Source organism: Dipodomys spectabilis, unplaced genomic scaffold (assembly GCF_019054845.1).
Source record: "Dipodomys spectabilis isolate Male_0828 unplaced genomic scaffold, ASM1905484v1 ptg000322l, whole genome shotgun sequence".
Classification (NCBI taxonomy): Eukaryota; Metazoa; Chordata; class Mammalia; order Rodentia; family Heteromyidae; genus Dipodomys; species Dipodomys spectabilis.
The window spans coordinates 118,734-144,876 of record NW_024870999.1 but is presented as its reverse complement, the minus strand read 5'-3'; the positions used below and the strand labels follow the sequence as shown (position 1 = coordinate 144,876).

At 45.0% G+C, this 26,143-nt stretch overlaps 1 protein-coding gene across 4 annotated transcripts; it reads left to right on the top strand.

Moving 5' to 3' along the window:
- Positions 1–51: 51 nt before the first annotated feature.
- On the top strand, positions 52–26,143 carry LOC122128084 (up-regulator of cell proliferation). Of its 4 annotated transcripts, XM_042702412.1 has the most exons (7): positions 52–240; positions 1,047–1,090; positions 18,071–18,097; positions 18,720–18,790; positions 19,779–19,829; positions 20,257–20,295; positions 22,860–26,143. In XM_042702412.1, the coding sequence occupies exons 5-7, from the start codon at positions 19,796–19,798 to the stop codon at positions 25,454–25,456; spliced, it is 2,670 nt and encodes an 889-aa protein (XP_042558346.1). In that variant the 5' UTR covers positions 52–240; positions 1,047–1,090; positions 18,071–18,097; positions 18,720–18,790; positions 19,779–19,795; the 3' UTR covers positions 25,457–26,143. The 4 variants fall into 4 exon arrangements, with proteins under 4 accessions (XP_042558346.1, XP_042558345.1, XP_042558344.1 ...); XM_042702411.1 differs by lacking the exon at positions 1,047–1,090 and having other exon boundaries at positions 205–240; XM_042702410.1 differs by lacking the exons at positions 52–240; positions 1,047–1,090 and adding an exon at positions 9,731–9,789.

The following is a 26,143-nucleotide window of genomic DNA, read 5'->3' as shown; positions in this document are numbered from 1 at the left end:
CCGCGAGGCACTCTGGGAAGGTCCCTGCGCGCGGCGGGTCCCTGCGCAGTTGAGGGCCGGTTCTGCTCGGTATCTGACTTCCCGCGCCTGGCTCTGTGGCCCTGGCCTCTGCTCGGCAAGGGCCAGGGTACAAGTGACATTACCGGATACCGCGAGGTGCCATACGATTGGTTCCCTCTCCCCACCTTGGCTGCTCCCCAGGCTGTCACAAAACTCCTGAATGTAGTGGTTTTCAGCCCAGTAAGTATCCATAGACTTCTGAACGTTTTCTGTTTCCGCATGGATGAACGTAATAAGCATGCCTAAAAGTACGCACTGGGGCCGAACAGCTGCGTTTTTGGTAATACTTCATGTGGTTTTGATGCAGTGCCAAGATTGAGAACCACAGCCTAAAATCTGCGTGTCCCAGAGTTATTCTCTCTCCTCTTTAGCCCCATACCTTAACGATATCTTTAATTGAGGTTTTTCAGCCAGGGGTTATGAACTAGTTAGTATGTTAAGAAATAAGATTTAATCGGTTGCAGCCAATATGTTACAAAAATGATACAATAAAGCATACAAAAAAAATATTAGTGCTATCTCTCAGTAAAGGTAAGCATTGTGGAAGTTCTGTTTATGTTCGTGGATGATAGTAGTGAGGTGTTTTGTTTCTGCAGACAGACACTTAGGAGCATGAAAATGGATGTTAATGCAGTTACTCTAGGATCAAAGGTGTAGTCGGGGATTGCTGGCCAGAGCATGTGGTTATCTATAGGTGTGATAGGATATGCAATAAATTGAAGACATTTCTGTGGTTCCCCAGCCAGTCCCCTGACACCCAGTCTCCCATCCCCCTAATCTGTGCTTCACAATGCTTAACAAACAATGCTGTAAAATGTAGATCTTGTAAAGTTGTATTCTTTTCCAAAACTTCAAAGAAGCTGTAGGACCTATAGGAGAAATATGGTCTAACCTCCAGGCCTGTTGACAAGACAAGGATTTGTATTATTGCACCATCCACATTCTTTCTACTCTTGTATACCTTCTCTCCTTTTTTTCTCTTAAAGAACCTTCCACAGCCAGCTCAAGCATCAACCCCTGAATGGCCCAGGTAAAGCACCTTCCATTGGTATGATATCTTCACAGTACATATTTCCAGTTTAGAGGTCATGGCTCTCACCTGTAATCTGAGCTACTTAGAAAACTAAGTCAGGAGAGTAGTACACTGGATGACAGCCAAGGCAACATAGCAAGACTTCATTCTAATGAATGAATGAAAGAGTGAACCAACGAACTAGCTATATTAGTCTGTGGGACATTTATTCCTATGCCGTTTATGTGACTCCAATCTCTTTAGTTTTTACATGTTTTTCTGTTTGTATAATAATATTAGCCTCAGATGATAGTTAATACATACAACTTCTATTTTGAAGGATGAGTTTACTAATGATACTAATTTCTGAGATGTTTTTTGCAGAGAATCTGCATCATTTGAATAATCCAGCAAAAAAAACCAAAAAACAAAACTATATAATGGGATACAAAAAATTCCATTTCTGTTGGTGTTAGGATCCATCATGACCATCCCAGGGGACCATGTGGAGGCAGGCAGGCACAGGAAAAAGATTATTATAAGGTTTATTAGAGGGGCCATATTTCCCCTGAAGAGGGAGCACAAGGTCTCTGCCCCTATCCAGGTGGGTAGCTCTGGGGGTAGAAGCAAAGTAAGTGCACTGTAGGTCTGGGGGGAAGAGAGGGAGTGGCCAGCTATATGGTGGGAACTCTAGGGCAGAGTAGATCTCTGGTCTGGGTGGAGTTGAGGACCAGCAGTGGGGATAATGCTTAACTGTTGGTTTAGTCCATTGTGAAAGAATCCATCCCAGGGGACCATGCAGAGATAGGCACAGAAGGAGGATGACAAAGAGGTTTTTATTAGTGGGGCCATCTTCCCCACAGGAGAGGGAGAAGTATGGCCTCTGCTTCTATCCAGGTGCTAGTTCTGGGGCTCGAGGTAGAGGAGGTATACTTTAAGTGCCCAGGTTGGACTGGGGAGAGTAGGAGTGGCCAGCTATCCTGGCAGGAACTCTAGGGCAGGGAGGAGCTTAGGTCTGGCTGGACTTGGGGGCTACCAGCTACCCCAGGAAAGGTTGTGGGAGTGGCTGAGGACCTGTGGTGGGGAGAATGGCAACACATAATTTTTTATTTTGTTTTGTTGTTGTTTTTCTTTTGCTGGTACCAGGGCTTGAACTCAGCCTGGGCGCTTTCCCTTAGCTTTTTCACTCAGTGCTAGTGCTCTACCACTCGAGCTCAGCTTCACTTCTGCTTTTGTGGTAAGTTGTAAATAAGGGTCTCACAGACTTTCCTGCCTGGCCTCAGATCTCAGCCTCTGAGTAGCTAGGATTACAGATGTGAGCTACTGACACCCCTAGTACACACACACACACACACACACACACACACACACACACACACACACACACACACACGGGGGGGAGGCGGGGGAGGAGAGCACACATGCCAGAGTGACACCCCTAGTACACACACACACACACACACACACACACGGGGGGGGGGGGAGGCGGGGGAGGAGAGCACACATGCCAGAGAGTTTTTTTGCCAGTCCTAGAGCTTAAACTCAGGGCCTGGGCACTGTCCTTGAGCCTCTGTGCTCAAGGCTAGAGCTCTATCACTTGAGCTACAGCACCACTTTTGGCTTTTTCTGTTTATGTGGTACTGAGGAATCAACCCAGAGAGGGCTTCATGCATGCTAGCCAAGCACTCTACTACTAAGCCACATTTTTAGCCTCTCTAGTCCATATATATTTTTTTAAACTTTCATTATGCTTTTATATAATGCTCAATATTTTTAAACTTTGAAATAATTTTAGATATGCAAAAATATTGCATATATAATACAATAAGGGGTCTGGGACAGGGGGCTGGGAAGGTGGCTCAGTGGTAGAGCGCTTGCTTTGCATGCCTGAGGTCCTGGGTTCGATTCCTCAGCACCAGATAAGCAAAAAGAAAAAAGCCGGAAGTGGCGCTGTGGCATAAATGGTAGAGCTCTAGCCTTGAGCTGAAGAGCTGAAGGACAGCGCCCAGGCCCAGAGTTCAGGCCCCACGACCAGACCCAAAAAAACAAAAACAAAAAACAAAGGGGTCTGGGACATAGCTCAAATGTGAGGCCCTGAATTCTCAGTCCCTTCCCAAAATATGATATGAAAATAACAAATTTTGCTTTATAAAGCTTAAAACTTTGGTGCTTTAAATAGTACCACAGTGCAAGATGTCAGCCTGTACAGTGGGAGAAAATATTAGTAAATCATATGTCTGATGGTAGTCAGTGATCCAGAATGTCTAAAGGACTCTTACAACTTGAGTTGAGGGTATAACTCAGTGGTAAAGTGCTTGCCTAGCATATGCAATACCTTAATCTAGATCCCCAGCACTGATTAAAAAGAAAAAGTAGATTAGGGCCTATCCTAATAAACATTTAATTTGATCAGCTTTAAGGACTTGTTTTCTAAGTTTGTTGTTACAGGTACTAGGAGTTAGTACTTTTTTTTTTTTTTTATCATTTTGAGGGACAAAATCAACATCTAACAATGAATGAACATAGAGAATCATACATTAAGTCTGATGTATTTTTGTTCACAACAATTCTGACACCAAATAGGAATTTTTCTTTCCCTCATACCAACCAATTCTTTAATTTTATTATATTACTTGATAGTACTATAATTTAGTTCAATTTAGTTCTAGAACTAACTATACTAATAGCACAGACTGTCCTTCAGGTGCTAGAAACAAATTTCAGGTTACCCCTTGTACTTCAGAACTGATTCATAGGTATGGTTGAATAAATCATTGGCCATTGATGAGTGAAATTAGTCACCAGCCCTCTTTTTGTACTTTGGAGGAAACTTCATTTCACTGGGTAGACCCTCTAGCACCCAGCATCTGCATACTATCTGGAAATTGTCTTGGGGCTCCACCAAAAGTCACCTTATTAGCTTTGGTGGAAAGGGCTGGTTAATGAATGGCAAAACCACTATTGTCATACTAGATGTTCTCAGGGTTTAAAATCTCTGTGCTGAGGGCTAGGGACAAAGGCCAAATATATATATATGTTTCTTATTAAGTGAAGGAACTCAATCACCAGAGGCCAAATACTCTATTACAGTATATGACATCCAAAATAGGCAGAAATAGAGACAGAAAGTAAGACAAAGTAAATTAATGATTGTCTGGGGCCTAGGAAGCAAAAGAATGGAGACTTATTGCTGATGGGTAAATTATGGGTATAAAACTTGGTAATTTAATAATATACAGAGTTCTTATAACACAGTTTCCCTTTTGTTAGCATTATATAGCAATGATTTGATCCAGAAAATTAATACAATATACTACTTGATAGACTTTATTCAACATTTACAATTCCCCCCCCTCAAAAAAAAAACCAAATATAAAAATAACTGGTTGGCCAAGCCTGGTGTTTCTCATTTGTAATGTTAGCAGGTAGGATTGTTGAGTTCAAGGCCAGCTTGGGAATATATAGTGAGATAAACACACACAGAGACAAAAATATCTTAAGATGCAAAAAAGAAAGAAACCCAGTGCCAGTGTCTTGAGCCTGTAATCCTACCTACTCAGGAGGCTGAGGTCTGAGCATCACAATTTGGAGCTAGCCTGGGCAGAGAAATATGAGAGACTTATTTAGAATTGAACAGCAAGGGCTGGGAATGTGGCTTAATGGTAGAGTGCTTGCCTATCATGCATGAAGCCCTCAGTACCACATAAACAGAAAAAGCAGAAGTGGTTCTGTGGCTCAAGTGGTGGAGTGCTAGCCTTGAGCAAAAGAAGTTCAGGGGCAGTGCCCAGGACTTGAGTTCAAGCCCAAGGACTGACAAAAAAAATGAAATTGAACAGCAAAAAGCTGGAAGTGAGGCATGGCTCAAGAGGTAGAGCTCTAGCTGTGAGTGAAAAAGCTGGGCAAAAGTGCAAGGCTCTGGGTTCAAACCCCATGCTGGCAAAAAAAAAGGGGGGGAGGGGGAGTAAAAGCAGAAATTAATAACTGAATAGAGAAAAAAACTAGGAAACAAACCTTTGCTAACTTAAGACTGATGAAAAGATGGACAATACAAATTACCAATTAGAAGAATAAAATGGATTGGACATGTAGGGCTCATGTAATCCTAGCTACTTAGCAGGCTGAGATCTGAGGATTGTGATTTGAAGCCAACCGATTAACCAAAAAGGTGGAAGTGGAGGTATGGCTCAAGTGGTAGAGTGTCAACCTTAAATGGAAAAGCTGAGTGAGAGTACAAAGCCCCGAGTGCAAGCTCCAGTACTGACACAAAAAATGAAAATATGTAGGAAAAACAACTCTCCACACATAAATGTGCTAAGTAGCAGGCTCACACCTGTTATCCTAGCTACTCAGGAGGCTGGGATCTGAGGATCACAGTTCAAAGCCAGCTGGGGCTGGAAAGTTTGTGAGACTTTTATCTCCAATTAACCACCAGAAAACCGGAAGTGGTGCTGTGTCTAAAGCGGTAGAGTGCTAGTCTTGAGCTGAAGAGCTGAGGGACAGCACCCAGGCCCAAAGGTCAAGCCCCATGACTGACAAAAAAAAAAAGTGTTACGTTAAATAGATTAGGCCCTGTGACTGTGTGTGTGTGGGGGGGGTACTATTTTAAGACATGATCTCATAATAGCCCAGTCTGGCCTCAAATTTGTGATCCTCTTGCCTTCTGGTAGGGGTTTATGAACATGTACCACTGTGTCTGTCCCCTATAATATTAAGTTGAAATTTTAATTTAGTACTTCATACAGTGCTGGGAAGGTGACTCAGTGGTAGACTGCTTGCCTTACATGCATGAGGCCCTGGGTTCGATTCCTCAGCACCACATAAGCAGAAAAAGTCACACAAAGGAACTAGATGTTTTGGTTTTTTTTTTTTTGTCGGTCATGGGGCTTGAACTCTGGGCCTGGGCGCTGTCCCTCAGCTCTTCAACTCAAGGCGAGCGCTCTACCACTTGAGCTACAGCGCCACTTCCGGTTTTCTGGTGGTTTATTGGAGATAGGAGTCTCACGGTCTTTCTTGCCTGGGCTGGCTTTGAACTGCGATCCTCAGATCTCAGCCTCCTGAGTAGCTAGGATTACAGGCGTGAGCCACCAGCGCCCGGCTCTGGAACTAGATGTCTTTAGTAAAGAGTTTTACCTAACTCTTCCCCTCCCCTCCAATACCAGGGATTGGACAAAGGGTTTTACATATGCTAGGCAAATGACTTTCCTCTGAGCTACAAATCTAGTCCTTTGCCTAAAATTAAAGAATCCGTTCTCGGTTGGGAATGTGGCTTAGTGGTAGAGTGCTTGTCTTGCATGCATGAAGCCCTGGGTTTGATTCCTCAATACCACATAAACAGAAAAAGCCAGAAATGGCACTGTGGCTCAAGTGGTAGAGTGCTAAGCTCAGGTACAGTGCCCAAGCCCCTAGTTCAAGCCCCATGACAAGCAAAACAAACAAAAAACAAAACCAAAATCAATTTTAAGCCATGCACCTAGTGGCTCATGCATGTATCCTAGCTATTCAGGAGGCTGAGATCTGAGGATAGTAGTTTGAAGTCAGCCTTTGTAGGAAATTCCAAGAGACTCATCTCCAATTAACTACTAAAAAGCTAGAAGTAGAGCTGTGGCTCAAGTGGTAAAGTGCTAGCCTTGAGGGAAAAAGCTCAGACTCAGCATCCAGACCCTGAGTTCAGGATTTGCCAAACACACACAAAAAAATTCTATACAATATCTCCCAGGACTAGGAGAAATTTCCTAACTCATTTCATGAGACTCTATTGAGGGACAAGGATGAGAGGATGAATGTGGTGATGTAGTTTATTTGCATGTATGAAAATACAGCAATGGAATTGTTGAAATTGTTATATGAGGTTCATTGAAAGCTGCTGATCAATATGGCAGGGACAGAGAAACAAGCTCTGATGAGTGTACTGGTAGAGGAAGTTGGAAGGTGAAGGTAGATGATTTGCATGTATGGAAATTGCAGAAGTATGAAACTAGTTGCAATTGTTTTAGGAAGGATAGAGGTGAAATTGAATAGAATATATTGTATACATGAGTGGAAATCTCACAGTGAAATCCCTCTATGAATAACTGATTGGTATGCTGCTAAAAAAAAAAAAGAGGGGGCTGGGAAGGTGGCTCAGTGGTAGAGCACTTGCCTTGCATGTATGAGGCCCAGGGTTCGATTCCTCAGCACCACATAAGCAAAAAGAAAAAAGCCAGAAGTGGCGCTGTGGCTCAAGTGGTAGAGTGTTAGCCTTGAGCTGAAGAGCTGAGGGACAGTGCCCAGGCCCAGAGTTCAGGCCCCACTACTGGAACCAAAAAAAAAAGAGGAAGGGAGATTGATTGAGGTACATTGTATACACTTTATGGAAATGTTACAATGAACCCCTTGTGCAACAATGTATGCTAATGAAAATAAATTCAAATCCTAGAAACGTTAAAGAAATATGTGTAAGTATAGGGTATTTTGGTTAACAGGATACTTGTCCACTTAAAAAAATATTATAGTGGGCTGGGAAGGTGGCTCAGTGGTAGAGCGCTTGCCTTGCATGCCTGAGGCCCTGGGTTCGATTCCTCAGCACCACATAAGCAAAAAGAAAAAAGCCAGAAGTGGTGCTGTGGCTCAAGTGGTAGTGCACTAGCCTTGGCTGAAGAGCTGAGGGACAGTGCCCAGGCCCAGAGTTCAGGCCCCATGACCAGACCAGACAGTGAAATACTGTCTGCAAAGTCTGTGCCTAAGAATATAATAAAACATACCATGGCCAAGCTGGGTCCCGGTGGCTCAAGCCTGTAATCCTGGCTACTTGGGGCTGAGATCTGAGGATTGTGGTTTAAAGCTAGCTGGGCAGGAAAGGCCGTGAGACTCTTATCTCCAATAAACCACCAGAAAACTTGAAGTGGCGCTGTGGCTCAAATGGTAGAGTGCTTGCCTTGAGCTGAAGAGCTGAGGGACAGTGCCCAGGCCCAGAGTTCAAGCCCCAGGACTGACCAATAAACAAAAAACATACCATGGCCTACCACGCAGTGGAATGATAAAATTCACTATGAAGGACATATATAATTTTAGTCAAAATATTTATAACTTGTAAGGTTTTAATTATTTGTAGATTTTTTTTTTTTTTGCAGTGGAGATTGAACCAGGGCTTTGTACATACTAGGCCACACAGTACTACCTGAGGCTGGTGGCTCAGTCCTAGCTACTCAGGAGTCTGAGATCTGAGGGTCTTGGTTTGAGGCCAGCCTAGGCAGACAAATCTGAGATACTTCTCTCCAATTAACTTGCAAAATGTGTGACATAGAGGTGTATGTAGTTCGAGTGGTAGATTGTCAGCCTTAAGCAAAAAAAGCTAAGGAATAGCATTTGGTCCTGAGTTCAAGCCCAGTACCATGAAATCTGAGCCAGGCAGGGAATGCTATTCATAGAGGGAGTGCTTTCTCACTTGCATGCACAAGCAGTGCCCTCAGTGTGATTCTCCAGCCATCCCCCTCCCCCTTCCTTCTCCCCTCATTGTCAGGATTGGGAAGCTGAGGCAAGATCTTGAGTTTGATTTACAAAAGTGAGACCCCCCCCCCCCCCACACACACACAGGGCAGTCACTATTGCCTTGAATCAGCCATTTGATTGCCACTCCCTGAACACTTCCTGGCCCTGATTTGGATTTGTACTTCGTCAGAGCCTTACAAATTCCCATCATTTTATCAACTTAAAAAGATCAAGTCAAAAATTATCTTGAAGTGGCTGTAAAAGAAGCTTCAATTCACCAAGTCAGTTGATGAGTACCGTTTGTGGAGCATTGTCTTCTGCAGTCATACAGCAACTGAGAACTTCCCTTGTATTGGAGAGGACCAGGAAACTCAGCACGGGATGGATGGATTCTCAGGATGGAAAGAGGCAGTGCATCAGACAACGTGTTGATCTCTTTACAAATACTAGCTCATTGTAATCCGCACAGGGAAGGAACTTGTTAGCCCCATTTCTTTGAAAGAGGAACTGTGGCCCCGAAGAGCTTCTGTTTTACCTGAGCTCCTAGATCTGGTTAATTGGTGGAACCTAGATTCTGACTCTGATAGTTCTGGCTCCAGAAGGAACACTTTTAATCACTGCTTTGTGGTCTTGTTCTAGTAAAAATAACATTTTTTTAAAAAGTTGTGCAAGGATTTTAATATAACAGCGCTAAAGTAAGAAGGAATAGAAAGACAAGCCATTCCCTGCAGGAAATACGAGTTAAAGACTCCAAAATGATTCATAATACTCCAGATGACAACGCAAAAATGCTGTCCACTGTGGGCACGGTACAGAGCTTTTGATGAAGCATTTTCTACCAAAGAGATGAGTTGTTTCTGGCAAGTCTTGCAGTAGGACGTTAGGCTCACACAGTCTCCGGGGGCGGCCGGGCGGCCGGGCGGCCGGGCTTGGTCACTGACGCCGCGCTGGGCGGGTGGCCTAAGGCGGTCTCCTCGCGGTCACCAGGGCAGAGAGTCTCTCCCGGAGGGAACGGGCCCGGGCCTTTCCCGGCCTCACCGCCAAGCCGGCTGCGGCCTCCCGCCTCCGCCTCGCAGGACCGTACTGCCGGCCGGCCGCGCCCCGCCCGGAGCGGGGCCCAGAGCGGCTGGGCGGCGGGGCCGGGCTGGGAGCGGCAGGGCGGCGAGGCCCCTCCCTAGCGCCGTGCCGCGGCGCGCGAGCAGCGGAGGAGGCGGGAGCGCCGAGGCCGCCGCGCTCATGGCGTCGCCGGGGTGAGTCCGCGCCGGACCGTGCTGCCGCTGCCCGCTCGACCGCCCTCCCGCAGCCCCGCCGCCCCGCTGCCCGCTCGCCCCAGACGTGGCCGGGACTCGCGGGACCCCGCCCGCGGGCTCCCTCCCCTGACCCCCCTCCCAGGCCGACCTTGGGCGGACGCGGCGGGGGGCTGGGGTGGGCGCGGGGCGACGAGCCGGCCTGGCCCAGGCGGCGGGCGGGCGGGGGTCCGGGGACTCGGCGGGGGTCTGCCGGGCCGCTCGGGGCTGGGCCTCAGGAAAGGGGCTTGTCGACCGGGTCCCGGTGGAAATCGGGATCCGGGCCTGGCCAAGGCCTATGTAAGGTTGGCTGGGCCTGGCGTCGGTTTCTGGCGTTTGAACTTGATTGCGTTGCAGGTTGATGCTGGGTCTCCTGGTCAGTCGGTTAGAGTCCCCGAACGCCCGGCGGGCTGACCCGAGCCCACCCGCACGGCGGCTGGGCCCTGCCCTGCCCTTGCCCGTGGGCTGCTGTAAGTGCCTGCACGTACCCGATGTTACCTACTTTCTGCATTTTTTGATTTAAAATATTCTGTAGCTTAGGGAATGATAGTGACACACATACTTTACTGTAAATTTCTTCTTTACTTGCTGAAATCAAACCCCACAAATGCATTTTCATTTGATCTGATCAGTTTTCTAGGCATGAAAGCTGAAATGACAGTATTAATCTAACATCTCATTTTTACAGAGGTGGAAAATTAGCCTCAGTGTCATTTTAGTTTTTTTTTTTTTTTGTCTGTTGCTTATTATTTAGAGGGCTTTAGACCCAGTTGGTAGCAATTCAGGCCGGCTGTAATCTTTACAGTTCACAGAGGGCTTTATAGGTGTAAGGGTTGAGATGTGGATGTTGTATCTCTTATCAAGAGAGACCTGAATTGAGTAGTGCTGTGATTTGACTACCTACTGTGGCCTGAATGAAGCTGGCTGAATTTGAGCCTAGAATTGCAGAGGCAGCCAGAGGGTGGGTAATTTCTCCCTCTCTACTGTCTTTCCTGGGGAAAAAGTCACTTCCTGAGTTAGGCCTTTCTTTTCATTTCCAGCTGAGGGCCCAGAACTTTGATCTCCTGAGTAGAATCAGCAGTGGCCTATCCTAGGAAGACCAGGAGTCCAAGGTCCTCTCTGCATTCCTGCCCCATTTGTCAGGAAATGTAAGGCAGGGCTTCCTGGAGGCAGCAGCATATGCAGTGCTGCCAGGAGGCTTAGAAATCATGGTACTTGTGGTGGCTTAAGCATATTGCTTTGTCGACATGGATCAGAGGAGAACTTATTTTGGGTTGTAATTCCTGAACCAGCAGGGTCCCTGAAGTAGGTGGCATCTGATATTTATGGCTCCAGTTGTCAGTGACTGTAAAGTTGCAGTGTATGGTAATAAGTAATTTTCTAAGGGCTGTCTATTGCAAATCTGAGGTAATAAAACCTTCTGTATACTTCATTTCACTTTATGGGGAAACCCAAACCAAGCTTATTATGGTTTGCACAAATCTAGACTGTGCTTATCTCCAGACCTAATTCCCAAGTGTCCCCTCTACAGGCTTCTCTGATACATGAGAGTCTAGGCAAGGGGAGAGATGTGACTCCTTCCCTTAGCTGATGACAAGTCATTAGACCTACTACATTATGTTTGGGGAGCAAATTCAGCTATACAGTGGAGTAGTGATTCTGAGCTGTCCACAGAGGAGTCTCCAAACCTAAAATTCTTTAAGTGACAACCTTCATGACTTCATCGGAGAGGAGAGAAGAAACCTTTTTTTTTTGTTTTTTTTTGGTTGTGGAGCTTGAAATAAGGGTCTGGATGGTGTCCCTAAGCCTTTTTGCAAAAGGCTAGCACTCTACCACTTTGAGCCACATTGCCACTTCTGGCTTTCTGGTAGTTTATTGGAGATAAGAGTCTCAAGAACTTTCCTGCCCAGGCTGGCTTCGAAGCATGATCCTCAGATCTCAGCCCCCTGAGTTGCTAGGATTACAGTTGTGTGTCACCAATGCCTGGCTATCTTGACAATTTTTAAGGAATTTATTAGTGACCCTCCGCCCAGTGTGGACTCAAGACCAGAGAATGCTGGACTGGTGATGGACTCACTGCCTGCTACTTGTTAAAGGGTGTTTCCAGTGAATACCATTGTGCTTGAGCTCTGGGAGAATCCTTGTGACAGCAGCGTGGAGGAGGTAGAGGGACAGGAGATAGAGCTCGCCCACCTGCCACCATCTGCTGTCTCCTGAACAGGCCTCTCCCACCATCACCATCTCTTGTTTTTGGCCTTGCCTGGCTTTCCATACTGCCCCTGGCAGTGTGTCTTGCCTGACAGTGTCCTCTCTGATTGCTCTTCCAGTGTTGTGATATCCTTAGGTTCTGCAGTCCATCTCTGCTAATCCTAACACATTTGCTGCATTGTCACGTTATCCGTATTTGTGGCTTCCACTGTTGGTCTATGATTCATAGGTGGGTTTTTGATTATCCTTGTTTTCTCTGAGATTTTATACATTGTTGGAGGTGGCTTGTATTTTCCTACAATCAGTCCTTAGCTTGTTTCTGGTGGGGTATGGTGTTTGAGGAAGACAGATCCTTCTACTTCATTCTCCTGAGTGTGGAGATACAGGCCTGAACTGTTACCATTCCTGGGTTCCTCAGATTCCAAATGTGCTGTTGCCATCCATTTAAATTTCCATTTTTATTTCCAACTATGAACTAGGTATAATTCCTTAACTTTCTTTTAAAAACATGAATCTTCTTTGCAAAGTCTATACATTTTTAGATTATAATAGATAATTTGAATAACAAGTTTAAAACAAAATAAATTGTAATTCAGGTTTCTATAGATTACCACTCTTAAAATACTAGTGTCACTAATCCCTTACTTTCGGAGATTTGTTCCCAGCAAATGTGTGAAATTGTGGCTAATATGAAATATGTGTGTGTTGTGTACACATGTGTGTACATACTGAGACTTGAACTCAGGGTCTGGGCATTGTCCCTGAGTTTTTCTGGTTCTGGGCATTGTCCCTGAGCTTTTCTGGTTAAGGCTGGCACTCTACCATTTTAACTACTTCCCGCTCCACTTCCCGCTTTTTTGGTGGTTAGAGATAAGAGTCTTATGGACTTTCCTTCTCCTGGCTGGCTTTGATCTGCAATCCTCAGATCTCAGCCTCCTGAGTAGCTAGGATTATATGCATGAACCACCAGCACCCAGCTGAAACTTATATACTGTTGTGTTTTTTTAATATACATAAAACATTGATAAAGTTTAATTTATAAAGTAGGCATAAAAGTGTAATAACAACTAATAAAATAGAACATTTATTTGTTTTTTTTTCTTCTTTTTTTGGGTCCGGTTGTGGGGCCTGAACTCTGGGCCTCGGCGCTGTCCCTCAGCTCTTCAGCTCAAGGCTCTACCACTTGAGCCACAGCGCCACTTCCGGCTTTTTTCTTTTTGCTTATGTGGTGCTAAAGAATTGAACCAAGGGCCTCAAGCATGCAAGGCAAGTGCTCTACCACTGAGCCATCTTCCCAGCCTATAGAACATTTATAATAATAAACTATTAATAAAAGTCCACACTGGGGCCATGATTTAGTAAAATAAAGGTTATGTGAATACAGATTGTGATACCAAGACTAGCTCTGATAATCAAGGGGACTGGTAAGTGACTGACAGGCTGGTGGGGTATACCTCAAGGGCTTGTATAGCATGAGACTTATCATGCTACTCAGAACAGCAGAAAAAATTAAAGCTTAGGAATTGCTTATCTGGAATTTTTCATTTAATATTTTTAGGCTATCATTAACTACAGGTAACTGAAGTTATTGAAAGAAACTATGGATGAGGGGGACCACTATATTTTATTTTTTGATGGTTCTGGTGCTTTCCAGGCAAGTACTCTATCACTCAAGTCACACTTGCAGCCCTTTCTACCACTCAAGCCACACTCCCAGCCCTTTTTTTGCTTTTAGGTTATTTTTTGGATAAGGTCTCATGTTTTTGCCCAGCTCTGGCTTTGGACCTTAATACTTCTACTACTTACGTCCTCCTATGTAGCTGAGATGACAAGAAAGCATTACTATACTTTGCTAATTTGTTGAAATGGGGTCTTGAATACCTTTTTTGCCTGGGGTTAGCATTAAACTAAAGTCCTCCAGGTAATTTGTTTCAGAGTAGCTAGGATTATAGACATTATACCATGATGGACTACTGTTTTGTTTTGTTTTGTTTTCCAGTTCTGGAGCTTGAACTCAGGGCCTGGGCACTATCCCTGAGCTTCTTTTGCTCAAGGCTAGCATTTTACCAGTTGAGCCACAGTGCTACTTCCAACTTTTTCTGTGTATGTGATGTGGTACTTAGGAATTCAGTCCAGGGATTCATGCATGCTAGATAAGTACTCTACCACTAAGCCACATTCCCTGCCCTTTCCTTCCTTCCTTCCTTCCTTCTCTCTTTCTCTCTTTCATCTGTTGTGGGGCTTGAACTCTGGGCCTGGGTGCTGTCCCTCAGTTCTTCAGCTCAAGGTGAGTGCTCTACCACTTGAGCCACAGTGCCACTTCTGGTTTTCTGGTGGTCATTTGGAAATAATAGTCTTACAGATTGGGCTGGGAAGGTAGCTCAGTGGTAGAGCGCTTGCCTTGCATGCCTGAGGCCCTGAGTTCGATTCCTCAGCACCACATAAGAAAAAAGAAAAAAGCCGGAAGTGGCGCTGTGGCTCAAATGGTAGAGCGCTAGCCTTGAGCTGAATTGCTGAGGGATAGTGCCCAGGCCCAGAGTTCAGGGCCCCCCCCCCCAAACAAAAAGAGTCTTACAGATATTTCCTAAAATCCTAAAATCTCAGCCTCCTGAACAGCTAGGATTACATGTGTGAGCTGCCAGCTCTTGGCTATATTTTTTTTATTGTTATTGTATGTAAAGGAGATGTACAGAGGGGTTTTAGTTGCATAACTCAGGTGATGAGTACATTTCTTGTTGAACAGTGTCACCCTCTCCCTTGCTGTCTCCCAGTTTATACTTCCTGTCCTCATTCACAAGTTGTATAGTCATTTTCAGTATAGTATCTAGTGAGTAGTCCATGAGACTCTCACCTTCAATTCACTGCTAACATGCTGGAAGCCAGCCTGTGGCTCAGGTGGTAGAGTGCTAGCCTTGGGCTTTAATAAAAAAGTTCAGGGGCAGCACCCAGGCCCTGAGTTCAAGGCCCAGGACCAATAAAAGAAAAAAAATACAGAAAATGGAAGTTTATTAGTGCAGTCTGCCTTTGTTTTCCTTGTTTTGTTTTAAACCCATATGTGCTTTAGAGATATCCTTTGTTTTTCATTTGTTTTGACTTTAAGCTTTTTTTTTTTTTTTTTGCAGTGCTAGGGATTGAACCCAGAGCCTTGTCCATACTAATATGTTCTACTACTTAGCTACATCCTTAGTTTTGATTTTTTTCTGTGGATCTTTAGACTTCTACAAGAAAAATGAGCCCCTGTCATTTGTTTTAGGCACTTTTCCTCAGTCGGTCATTTTGCCTTTGGACTCTGAAACCTTTCATTTGTCTTAGTTCTTTTTATTTACTTATTTATTTTTTTGCTGGTCTTGGGGCTTGAACTCAGGGCCTGGTTGCTGTCCCTGAGCTTCTTTTGCTCAAGGTTAGCACTCTACCATTTGAGCCACAGTGCTACTTCCGGCTTTTTCTGTTTATGTGGTACTGAGGAATTGAACCTAGGGCTTTGATGAATGTTAGGCAAGCACTCTACCATTAAGCCACATTCCCAGTTCCATATGTTTTGGTTTTTAATGTTACATCCAGTTAAGTTATTAGGTGTTCTCATCTGGCAAATTTTGTCCTCTATTACTGTTTTGTTTTGTTTTGCCATTCCAGGACTTGAACTCAGAGCCTGGGCATTGTTCTTGAGCTTTTTTTTTTTTTTTTTTTTGCTCAAGGCTAGCACTCTACCACTAGAGCCACAGCTCCACTTTTTCTGTTTATGTGGTACTGAGGAATCGAACCCAGGGCTTCATGCATGCTAGGCAAGTATTCTACTACTAAGCCACATTCCCAGCCTCTAGTGTTTTATTTTGATTTTGACTTGTTTTTGAGACAGGGTCTCAGTATATAGCCTAGGGAAGGCTAAGGCAGGAGGATCAAAATTTCAAGTCCAGCCTAGACTAACTACATAGCAAGACTCTATCCCAACACACAACAAAATCTGGGTATTGGTGGCTCATGCTGTAATCCTAGATACTCAGGAGGCTGAGATGTGAGGTTCATGGGTTCAAAGCCAGTCCAGGCAGGAAAGTCCAATTAACTACCAGAAACCGGAAGTGGTGCTAAGGCTCAAAGCCTTGAGCAAAAGAGCTCAAGGATAGCACCCAAGACCTGAGTTTAAGCCCAACAACAGACCAGAAAAAAAAAATGTAGACAAAGAGCATAATCCTACACACTTGCGGGTGCACGCATGCACGTACTGTGTGTGGGGGGGGGGGGGGGCGGGTGCTGAGGATGGAACTTAGGGCCTCACACATGCTAAGCTAATACCAAAGTACCTTCTTTTGCTTTTCTTTTTTTTTTTTTTTGTCAGTTGTGGGGCTTGAACTCTGGGCCTAGGCGTAGTCCCTGAGCTCTTCAGATCAAGGCAAGTGCTCTACCATTTGAGCCACAGAACCACTTCGTGTTTTCTGGTTTATTGGAGATAAGAGTCTTACAGATGTTCCTGCCCAGGCTGGCTCTGAACTGTGATCCTCAGATCTCAGCCTCCTGAGTAGCTAGGATTACAGGTGTGAGCCACCAGCACCTGGCTGAGGTACATTCTTTTAAGAACTATAGTTTAAAAATAAACTGTATGGTGGTCCACATCTGCCTTCCACCTACTGTTACAGACTGAGGCAGGATTATCTTGAGTTCCAGGCCAGCCTGAGCTACACAGCAAGACCTTGTACCCCAAACAAACAAACAAAAAAACAGTATTTGGTATATTGCAGAAACAAATAAATGTGTTGATCTGTCAGAGACCAGGGCTCTCACTGTGGAAGTGTGGACATATAAATACAGGATAGAATTTACAAACCTTGCAGAGGCACTGGTATGAATGGGTATGTCTTCATACATGGTCATGTAGAGCATACATATGTATGCCTATTTCTGTGTATAAATGTCAGTATGCATGTCCATTTCCTAAATTTCTCCACTAAGAAGGAAAACAAGCAAAGATACAGCAATAGCAATGTATACACCTTATCATTCCATGCTAAAAGAAACAAGGATTCTTTGGAGATGCTGGCTGATGCCAGAGCTGGGGCAGGGAAAGAACAAGAAGAGCTTTAGCATCTTAGTTCAGAAAGAACTGCTCTGAAAAGTCCTGGGGCATGCCACAGGATTCAGGTACCAGCTCAATGTGTTCCCACTAGCCAAATCTAGGACAATTTGGACATGAATATAATTACAGTAATTAAAATCACCGGAAAACAGAAAATAATTAATCCACAGAGGTAATAAGTAGGCAAACAGATGGGAAAGGACACTTGCTTACAGAAGAATATTAATGGCTGGATGCCAGTGGCTCACACCTATAATACTAGCTACTCAAGAGGCTAAGATCTGAGGATCATGGTTTGAAGCCAGCCCCGGTAGAAAAGTCCTTGAGACTCCTATAGCCTTCTGAGCACTAGGATTATGTATGTGTGCTGTCATAACTAGCTCTACACTCACTTTTGATGACTTCATTCTAGATTTCTCTATATATGCCTGTAGATAAATACACACAGTTTTATTATATTGTAATTATACCATATGTATTGTTTTGTAATTTTTCTTTCACTAATTATCATACCACTAACATTTCCATAATGCTTTATCCAAAACTATTTTGCTGATAAGAAGAGATCTGTAGAATATTTTGTAATGGCTGCAAAATAAGACCACAATTCTGTTATTGGACTTCAATTGATTGATTGATTGATTGATTGATTTATCAGTTGTGGGGCTTGACCTCAGGGCCTGGGCACTGTCCCTTAGCTCTGTTGCTCAAGAGTAGTATTCTACTACCTTGAGCCTCTGTGCCACTTTGAGTTTTGGTGGTTAAATGGAGATGAGTCTCACAGTCTTTCTTACCTGTGCTTGTTTTGAAGTGAGATCCTCAAATCTCAGCTTCCTGAATAGGTAGGGTTACAGGCATGAGCCACCAGCTCCCAGCAGAACTTTGATTTTAGAAGTCATCTAATGTTTTGCTATTCTATATAAAGCTGGCATCAACAACTTTATAACTAAATCTTAATTATTTCCTTAGGATAGAAGTGGAATTACTAGTCAAAGGGTATGTATATTTTACGTATTTCTGAATGTCTATATGTATGCCCTAGCCAGCAGGTTTTGTGAGTACTGGTATTGTTGGTATTGCCAGAATTTCTCCATTGGGCTATACTGTACGTGGGAGTCATAGCAAGTTTTGTGAGTACTAGTATTGTTGAAATTGCCTAGAATTTCTCTATTGGGCTGTACATGGGAGTTATAGAGTGCACTTTTAGAAGAAAGATACCTAGGACCAGCTTGCAGCTTCATGAATCTTGAGTATAACTTAAAAGAGTTCATAGTTATTAAAAGCTCCTATAAGAGATTTTATTTTTTCCTTTTTGCCAGTCTGGGGTTTGAACTCTGGGCATGGGCGCTGTCCTTGAGCTCATTTTTGCTCAAGGCTAGCATTCTACCACTTGAGCTGCAGCTCCACTTCTAACTTTTTCTTTGATTAATTGGAGATAAGAGTCTCACTTTCTAGACTGCACAGGCTTTGAACCGCAATCCTCAGATTTCAGTCTGCTAAGTAATTAGGATTGCAAACATGAGCCAACGATATCTGGCCTAAGAGATTTTTATATGCAACCAAGGGGAAAGTGGTAGTTTATTATTTTAATTATAATTTTCTTTTGAAATTGTTTTAGACACTCAGATTTGGGAGAAGTGACCTCAGAAATAAAAGCGTCAGAGAGACAAACCGCTGTGGCAATTGCAGGTAAAGTTGTGTGACCTTGATCAAGATGCATTTTACTCATCTATTAATCTGCTGAACTGAAACCCTTTGTACAACTATTGAAAACTACACAAAAGGTTTATTTTCATAAAACTTAGTAAATTCTACAAGGTATATATCATAGAGCAAATCTCTATCTTGTTTGAAGCTATTACAAATACTTTGTTACTATTTTGTGTTGAAAAACACATAAAAATTACATAGGCAAAACTGAAACCTAAACTATAGGTTGAGTGAGCATCACTAGTCTGAAAATCAAAAATCTGAAATGTTCTAAAATCTGAAACTTTGTGAGTACTGATATGATGCCACAATGGAAAATTCCACACCTGACTTCATGTAAGAGATCACAATCAAGATGTAGGTAGATATGGGCACTGGTGGCTCACACTTGTAATCCTAGCTACTTAGGAGGCTGAGCTCTGAGGATCACAGTTCAAAGCCAGCCAAGGCAGGAAAGTCTGTGAGATTCTTTATCTCCAATTAACCACCAGAAAACTGAAAGTAGTGCTGTGCTTCAAAGTGGTAGAGAGGTAGAGTGCTACCCTTGAGCAAAAAAAACTCAAGTACCCAAGCTCTTGAGTTCAAGCCCCACAACCAAAAAAAAAAAAAAAAGAAAAAAAAAGTAGATAAGTAGATGTATGCACACTAAAAAAAAAAGTATTAAATTACCTACAGACTCTGAATGAATAAACAAAACATTTGAAATGTGTTTTTCTGGGTATGGTGGTTCATGCCCATAATGTCAGCATTCAGGAAATAAAACTGATAGGATCTTGAGTTTGAGGCCAGCCTAGGTTATATAATGAGACCTAGTTTAAAAAAAATTCCAAAATTTTGTTTAGACTTGAGTTATGTTTGAGAATATGAAATGAAAATCCTGAGCATTTCATGTCCATACTAGAACTTCTTCAAAGAAAGGCTCTAGTTTGCTGAGAAGTCTAAATGCTTGTTTTATTTATTTTTCTAGATTTGGAATGGAGAGAAATGGAAGGAGATGACTGCGGGTTTCATTATGGAGGTAGAAACTATGGGACTTAAAACTTGATTGAAGGCTGGGAAGGTGGCTCAGTGGTAGAACTGTTGCCTTGCATGCATGAGGTCCTTGGGTTCAATTCCTCAGCACCACATAAGCAAAAAGAAAAAAGCCGGAAGTGGCACTGTGGCTCAAGTGGTAGAGCACTAGCCTTGAGCTGTAGAGCTGAGGGACAACGCCCCGGCCCAGAGTTCAGGCCCCACGACTGGACCCCAAAAAAACCCCAAAAAACTTGATTGAGTTGGAGAAGGCTAGGGGGAATAGAAAAGCTAAAATATCTGGGACTTGCTATTTTTAATTATGGAGAGAAATTGCTGTTTTGGTAAGAAAAAGGGTTCTGAGTTTAATTTACTTTGTGTGAAACAAAGAAACATTGTTTTAACACTTCATTTTTCCTTTGCTTTTCTTGTAGATGGTACAAATGAGGCTCAGGATAATGATTTCCCAACAGGTATACATTATCTCTCTATTCTAGCATCCTATTCTATTGGAGGGGACATCATCTGGGGAGGTGCGTAGTTCCCACACCTGACTGAATCAAGTCACCTGGAAAGGCAAGGAGCTCAGATCTAAGCTGCCCTAGTCCAATTACCCTTTCTTAACAATTTATTGTGTGGCAACACACACACACACACACACACACACACACACACAAATACAAACCAAAATCCAAACTATATATATATATAGTTATATACTAACTAAATAAAGTAACCTAGAGGTCCTCCCTGGTAGTGTATCCCCTCCTATAGTGAGTTAACATCTTTGTGGGGGATAAAGCCCATGCACTTTCTAACAAGGTCCTGAAGTGGTTTCCCCCCCCCCCCCCCTTTTGGTTTTGGGGCTTGAACTCAGGGCCTGGGAACTATCCCTGAGCTCTTTTGCTCAAGGCTAGTGCTTTACCACTTTGAGCCACAGGGCCACTTCGTTTTCTAGTGGTTAATTAGAGATAAGAGTCTCTCAGACTTTCTTGTCCAGTCTGGCTTTGAACCTTGATCCTCAGATCTCAGCCTCCTGAGTAGCTAAGGTTATAGGTATGAGCCACTGGTGTCCAGCCATGAAGTGATTTTAAAGCACAACTAGTTTTGGAAATGCTTCATCTAGTCTAGGGGCTTCTGCAGATCAGCAGACTGGCCCAAAATTGCTTAATAATCTCCCAAGGGCCCCATAGAGGAATGGAGTTGTTTTCTGGCTTTTCTCAATCATTTTTACTACCATGCTATTCATACAAAAAGTTGTTTTATGTCTAGGTAAGAAAAATTATTGCCCCTGGTTTCATTTATGAAAGGCTGATTAACACATATTTCTTCAATGGTGCAATTCTTCCTATATAATTCTGTTTTTTTTGTTGTTGTTGTTTTGTTTTTTTGTTTTTGGGGTTTTTTTGGGGTCCGGTTGTGGGGCCTGAACTCTGGGCCTGGGCGCTGTCCCTTAGCTCTTCAACTGAAGGCTACTGCTCTACCACTTGAGCCACAGCGCCACTTCTGGCTTTTTTCTTTTTGCTTATGTGGTGCTGAGGAATCAAATCCAAGGCTTCATGCATGCAAGGCAAGCGCTCTACCCCTGAGCCATCTTCCCAGCCCCTATAATTCTGTTTTTGCACCATGTTTTCATGTCCCTTGTAACTTCTGGGGCAATCCCATACTCTGCTGTATGATTTTGAGCCCTGTATCCAGCTATGAGCTAATTGTGATAGTACAGGTTTATATATTACCTGCAAGTTGGAAGCTTGAGGATTGATTCTGCCTACCCACAAGATGGAGAACTGACTGGGCAATGTAGGGAGATACCACCTTCACTTACCACCCACCCCCATCTCAAAAGAAAATGTAAGAAAGTAACTTTATAGCTTAGGAGTAGATTTGCTTAGAATGAAGCTTCCATCCCAAGCACCACTAATATTTTTAAAAAGTGAATTAGTTATGTGTCATATGAAAATTGGGAGGACATCAGGCCAAGATCTAGGGTGATAGGTGAAACATTGGAAGTAGCAATGCTGTTCTGAGCATCCAACCTGTAAGATTTTAAATTTTCCATGGGGAAGTTTGAATATCTGCACCAAAAAGTGCTCACTTAGTAACAGTCTACAGCAAATATTTCATTGTAGTTAAAAACTGCATTATTGCTGGGCACTTATGGCTCATGCCTATCATCCTAGCTATTCAGGAGGCTGAGATCTGCCTCGGCAGGAAAGTCAGTGAGACTCTTATCTCCAGTTAGCCACCAGAAAACTGGGAGTGGAGGTGTGGCTCAAAGGGGTAGAACACTAGCCTTGAGCAGAAAAGCTCCAGGAAAGAGCCCAGGCCCTGAGTTCAAGCCCCAAGACCACCAAAAACAGAAAGCAAAATAAAAACAAAAACAAAAAACTATAAAAACCCAAACATAAAAACCTTGTGTTGTTGATCTGAAATGTGCAAAATGGTGCTGAGTTGTGATCAGTGACAGCTCCATATTTCCCTTAAAAGATCTCCAAGTTATTTGCAAAGAAAAAGAATCTAGGAAACCAGAATGAATAGTGATTGTGTCCTTAGGGAACGGGAACTTCCTGGTGACATTGAGGGAACTCAGTACTGGGTTAGTGTGTAGCACCAGGAGCACTGGAATAACCCTGTGGCATGGGTTGTGAGCAGAGAGGGGGCATGCATTCTGCAAGTGGGGGGTGTCCGTTACACATTCCAGTCAGTTGTGAGCTAGTGTCAGATCTTGCAAATTTCTGGAGAAACTAGAAATCAGTGTCTTCATGAACTTGCTTAAATCCTAAATATGGCTTCTCAGTTTCCCTGTGTGTATTTTCCCCCCAGTTTTCAGTGTCACACACATCTGGGTCAGTAATAATATTCCCCTTGATGTAGGGTTCTGTTCTCTTCCCTGTAGCCAGCTTGACATTCCCTGAGCCTCCTGTGCCTGTATTCCCTCCAACCCCTCCCTTTAGGCTCTCCCTTTCTCCCTATCCAGCTCTATTCTGGACCTGACTTGGGAACTGAGGCTAAGCACTCATATCTGTTTTTTCCACAGTGGAGAGAAGCAGGCTTCAGGAAATGCTGTCCCTGTTGGGACTGGAGACATACCAGGAGCAGAAGCTCAGTCTTCAGGACTCACTGCAGATCAGTTTTGACAGCATGAAGAACTGGGCCCCTCAGGTTCCCAAGGACCTTCCTTGGCATTTCCTCAGAAAGCTACAGGCCCTCAATGCTGAAGCCAGAAACACCACGATGGTACTAGACATCCCTCTGGACACGCGGCCTGCAGAGAAGGAGAGCCAAATGGAGGAAGAGATGATCTACTGGGACCCAGCTGAGGATATCACTGCTGATGACATCTATTCTTTCTCTGAGCTCCCAACGCCTGACACACCTGTGAACCCCCTGGACCTCCTCTGTGCCCTCCTGCTGTCCTCAGATAGCTTTCTACAGCAAGAGGTCATGCTGAAGATGTCTCTCTGCCAGTTTGCACTCCCGCTTGTGTTACCTGACTCTGAAAACCACTACCACACCTTTCTGCTGTGGGCCCTGCGGGGCGTTGTACGGACGTGGTGGTTCCAGCCCCCCCGGGGACTGGGCAGCTTCCGGGAGGACAGTGTGGTCCTGTCCAGGGTGCCCACTTTTGCTTTTGTGCGCATGGATGTCAGCAGTAACTCCAAGTCCCAACTGCTCAATGCCATCCTTAGCCCGGGTTGCCGGCAGTGGGACTGCTTCTGGCATCGGGACCTCAACTTGGGTACGAATCCCCGGGAGATTGCAGATGGATTGGTAGAAATTTCCTGGTTTTTCCCTAGTGGCAGGGAGGACTTGGATGTCTTCCCAGAGCCCATGGCCTTTCTGAACTTGAGAGGTGACATTGGGTCTCACTGGCTGCAGTTTAAGTTCTTGAGCGAAGTTTCCTCAGCTGTGTTTATTCTGACTGACAACATCAGTAGGAAGGAATACAAACTGCTGTACTCCATGAAGGAGTCGAGCACGAAGTACTATTTCATCCTGAGTCCGTACCGAGGGAAGCGGAACACAAACCTGCGGTTCCTGAACAAGTTGATCCCCGTGCTGAAAATAGACCACTCGCATGTTCTGGTGAAGGTCAGCAGTACAGACAGTGAGAGCTTTGTGAGGAGGATCCGAGCGATCATGAGCAGTGTAGCTCGGTCGCCCTGCAGGAGGATATCAGTGGAGGAAATGGCCCATGCTGCCCGTAAATTGGGCCTCAGAGTCGATGAGGACTGTGAGGAGTGTCAGAAGGCAAAGGACCGGATGGAGAAAATCACTAGGAAGATCAAGGACGTGGATGTCTACAGGAGGGACGAACTGAGGCTGCAGGGGGATCCTGGGAGGAAGGCAGCCCAAGTGGAGAGGGAGTTGTGCCAGCTCCAGTGGGCTGCAGACCCACCTGAGAAGCACCGAGCTGAACTGAGGCGGCGGTTTCTGGAGCTCAGAATGCAGCAGAATGGCCAGGATCCTGCCTCTGGGGTGCAGGAGTTCATCGCAGGGATCAGCAGCTCCTCCCCCAGCGAAAGGCAGTACTTCCTGAGGTGGATGGAATGGGGCTTGGCACGAGTAGGCCAGCCCCGGCCAAGGCAGCCCCCGGAGACATTCCTTACCTTGAGACCAAAGCTTGGTGGGGCCTCTGACTTTAGTGAGCAGCTTTGGCCTGAGCCCCTGGGAGTGGAGCACTTCCTTCGGGAGATGGGGCAGTTTTATGAGGCTGAGAGCTGCCTTGTAGAAGCAGGGAGGCTGCTGGCTGGCCAGAGGCGTTTTGCACACTTCCCAGGCCTAGCTGTGGAGCTGCTACTGATAGGGCAGCCCTTGGAGCTGGTTGATGGAGGCACCCTGAGTATCCCTGTCCGCTGGGTCACTGGGCTCCTCAAGGAGCTGCATGTCCATCTGGACAGGAGGTCCCGGCTGGTCGTTCTGTCCTCCCTGGGGGTTCCAGGCACAGGGAAATCCACACTTCTCAACACCATGTTTGGCCTGCGCTTTGCCACAGGGAGGAGCTGTAGTCCTCGGGGCGCCTTCATGCAGCTCATCACGGTGGCAGAGGGCTTCAGCCAGGATCTTGGCTGTGACCATATTCTGGTGATAGACTCTGGAGGGCTGATTGGGGGGGCCTCAGCCTCTTCGGGGGATAGATTTGAGCTGGAGGCTTCCTTGGCCACGCTGCTAATGGGGCTAAGCAATGTCACTGTGGTCAGTTTAGCTGAAACAAAGGACATGCCGCCAGCTATTCTGCATGCATTTGTGAGGTTGGAAAAAACAGGGCACATGCCTAACTATCAATTTGTGTACCAGAACCTTCATGACATGTCTGTCCCCAGCCCCAAGCCTAGAGACAGGAGGCAGCTCCTGGATCCACCTAGTGATCTGAGCAGAGCCGCTGCCCAGATGGAGAAGCAGGGTTGTAGCTTTCGGACACTGGCGGGCATGGCCTTCTGCAACCCCGAGAGACAGCATGTGTGGCATGTCCCAGCCCTATGGCATGGAGCCCCGCCCATGGCTGCTGTGAGCCTAGGGTACAGTGAAGCCATTTTTGAATTGAAGAGATGCCTGCTAGAAAACATCAGGAATGGTCTGTCTAACCAAAACAAAAACATTCAACAGCTCATTGAGCTGGTGCGGCGGCCGTGAGTGGGTGTGGGCCCCATGGCAGCAGCCTGGTCTGACAAGGCCAACAGGGCTGTGCCAGGCACCAGAGAGATGGCTGGTATTTGCTGCATGTGAGAAGGAAGAGCAATGAAATGGGTTAGGAGTCTTCTTATAGTATTAAGCAAAGAAGTAACCTCATAGACCAGCTCAGAAACATCAGGAGTATCAAAGGTCCTAGATGGGGTGACATAGGCAGGCCCTATCAGGGCTCAGCCGGTTGGCCCTCTGGGCAGTTGTACCTTCCTTGGCTTCTGGAGTGGGGAATAGCTTCTTTAGTCACTGCAGGACCTGGCTGGAAGGTACATATCCAGTGCACATTAGGGTTTGTCCTGAGACGGGACACCCAACCCAAGGACCCTTGGTAAATTAGTAGTCAAGGTTCTGGTAGTGCAACTGCCCACAATGTGCAAGACATTGCCATGGCACTGTGTTTTGGGACTGGTCTGTGAAGCCCTCCCTGACCCTTGACCAGAAAGCATTCACCGGTCATCCTGTTGTGTCCCAGCAGTGTCATACCTCTGCCTCAGAACTTCATGGCGCGTTATCACTTGTGTGTTTACTGTCTGCCCCAGACTGTGAGCTCCTTGAGGGCAGGGATTGAACATCATCTAGCTCTGTGTCCCTAGGATCTGGCACATGTAGGCGCTTAATAAATGTTTGTTCAATGAA

Bases quoted from the DNA above. Each gene is read 5' to 3' on its own strand.
- LOC122128084 (XM_042702410.1), top strand. The intron at 18,098-18,719 runs GTATGTATATTT...AAATTGTTTTAG, and splicing joins GTGGAATTACTAGTCAAAGG to ACACTCAGATTTGGGAGAAG. The intron at 19,830-20,256 runs GTAGAAACTATG...CTTTTCTTGTAG, and splicing joins CTGCGGGTTTCATTATGGAG to ATGGTACAAATGAGGCTCAG.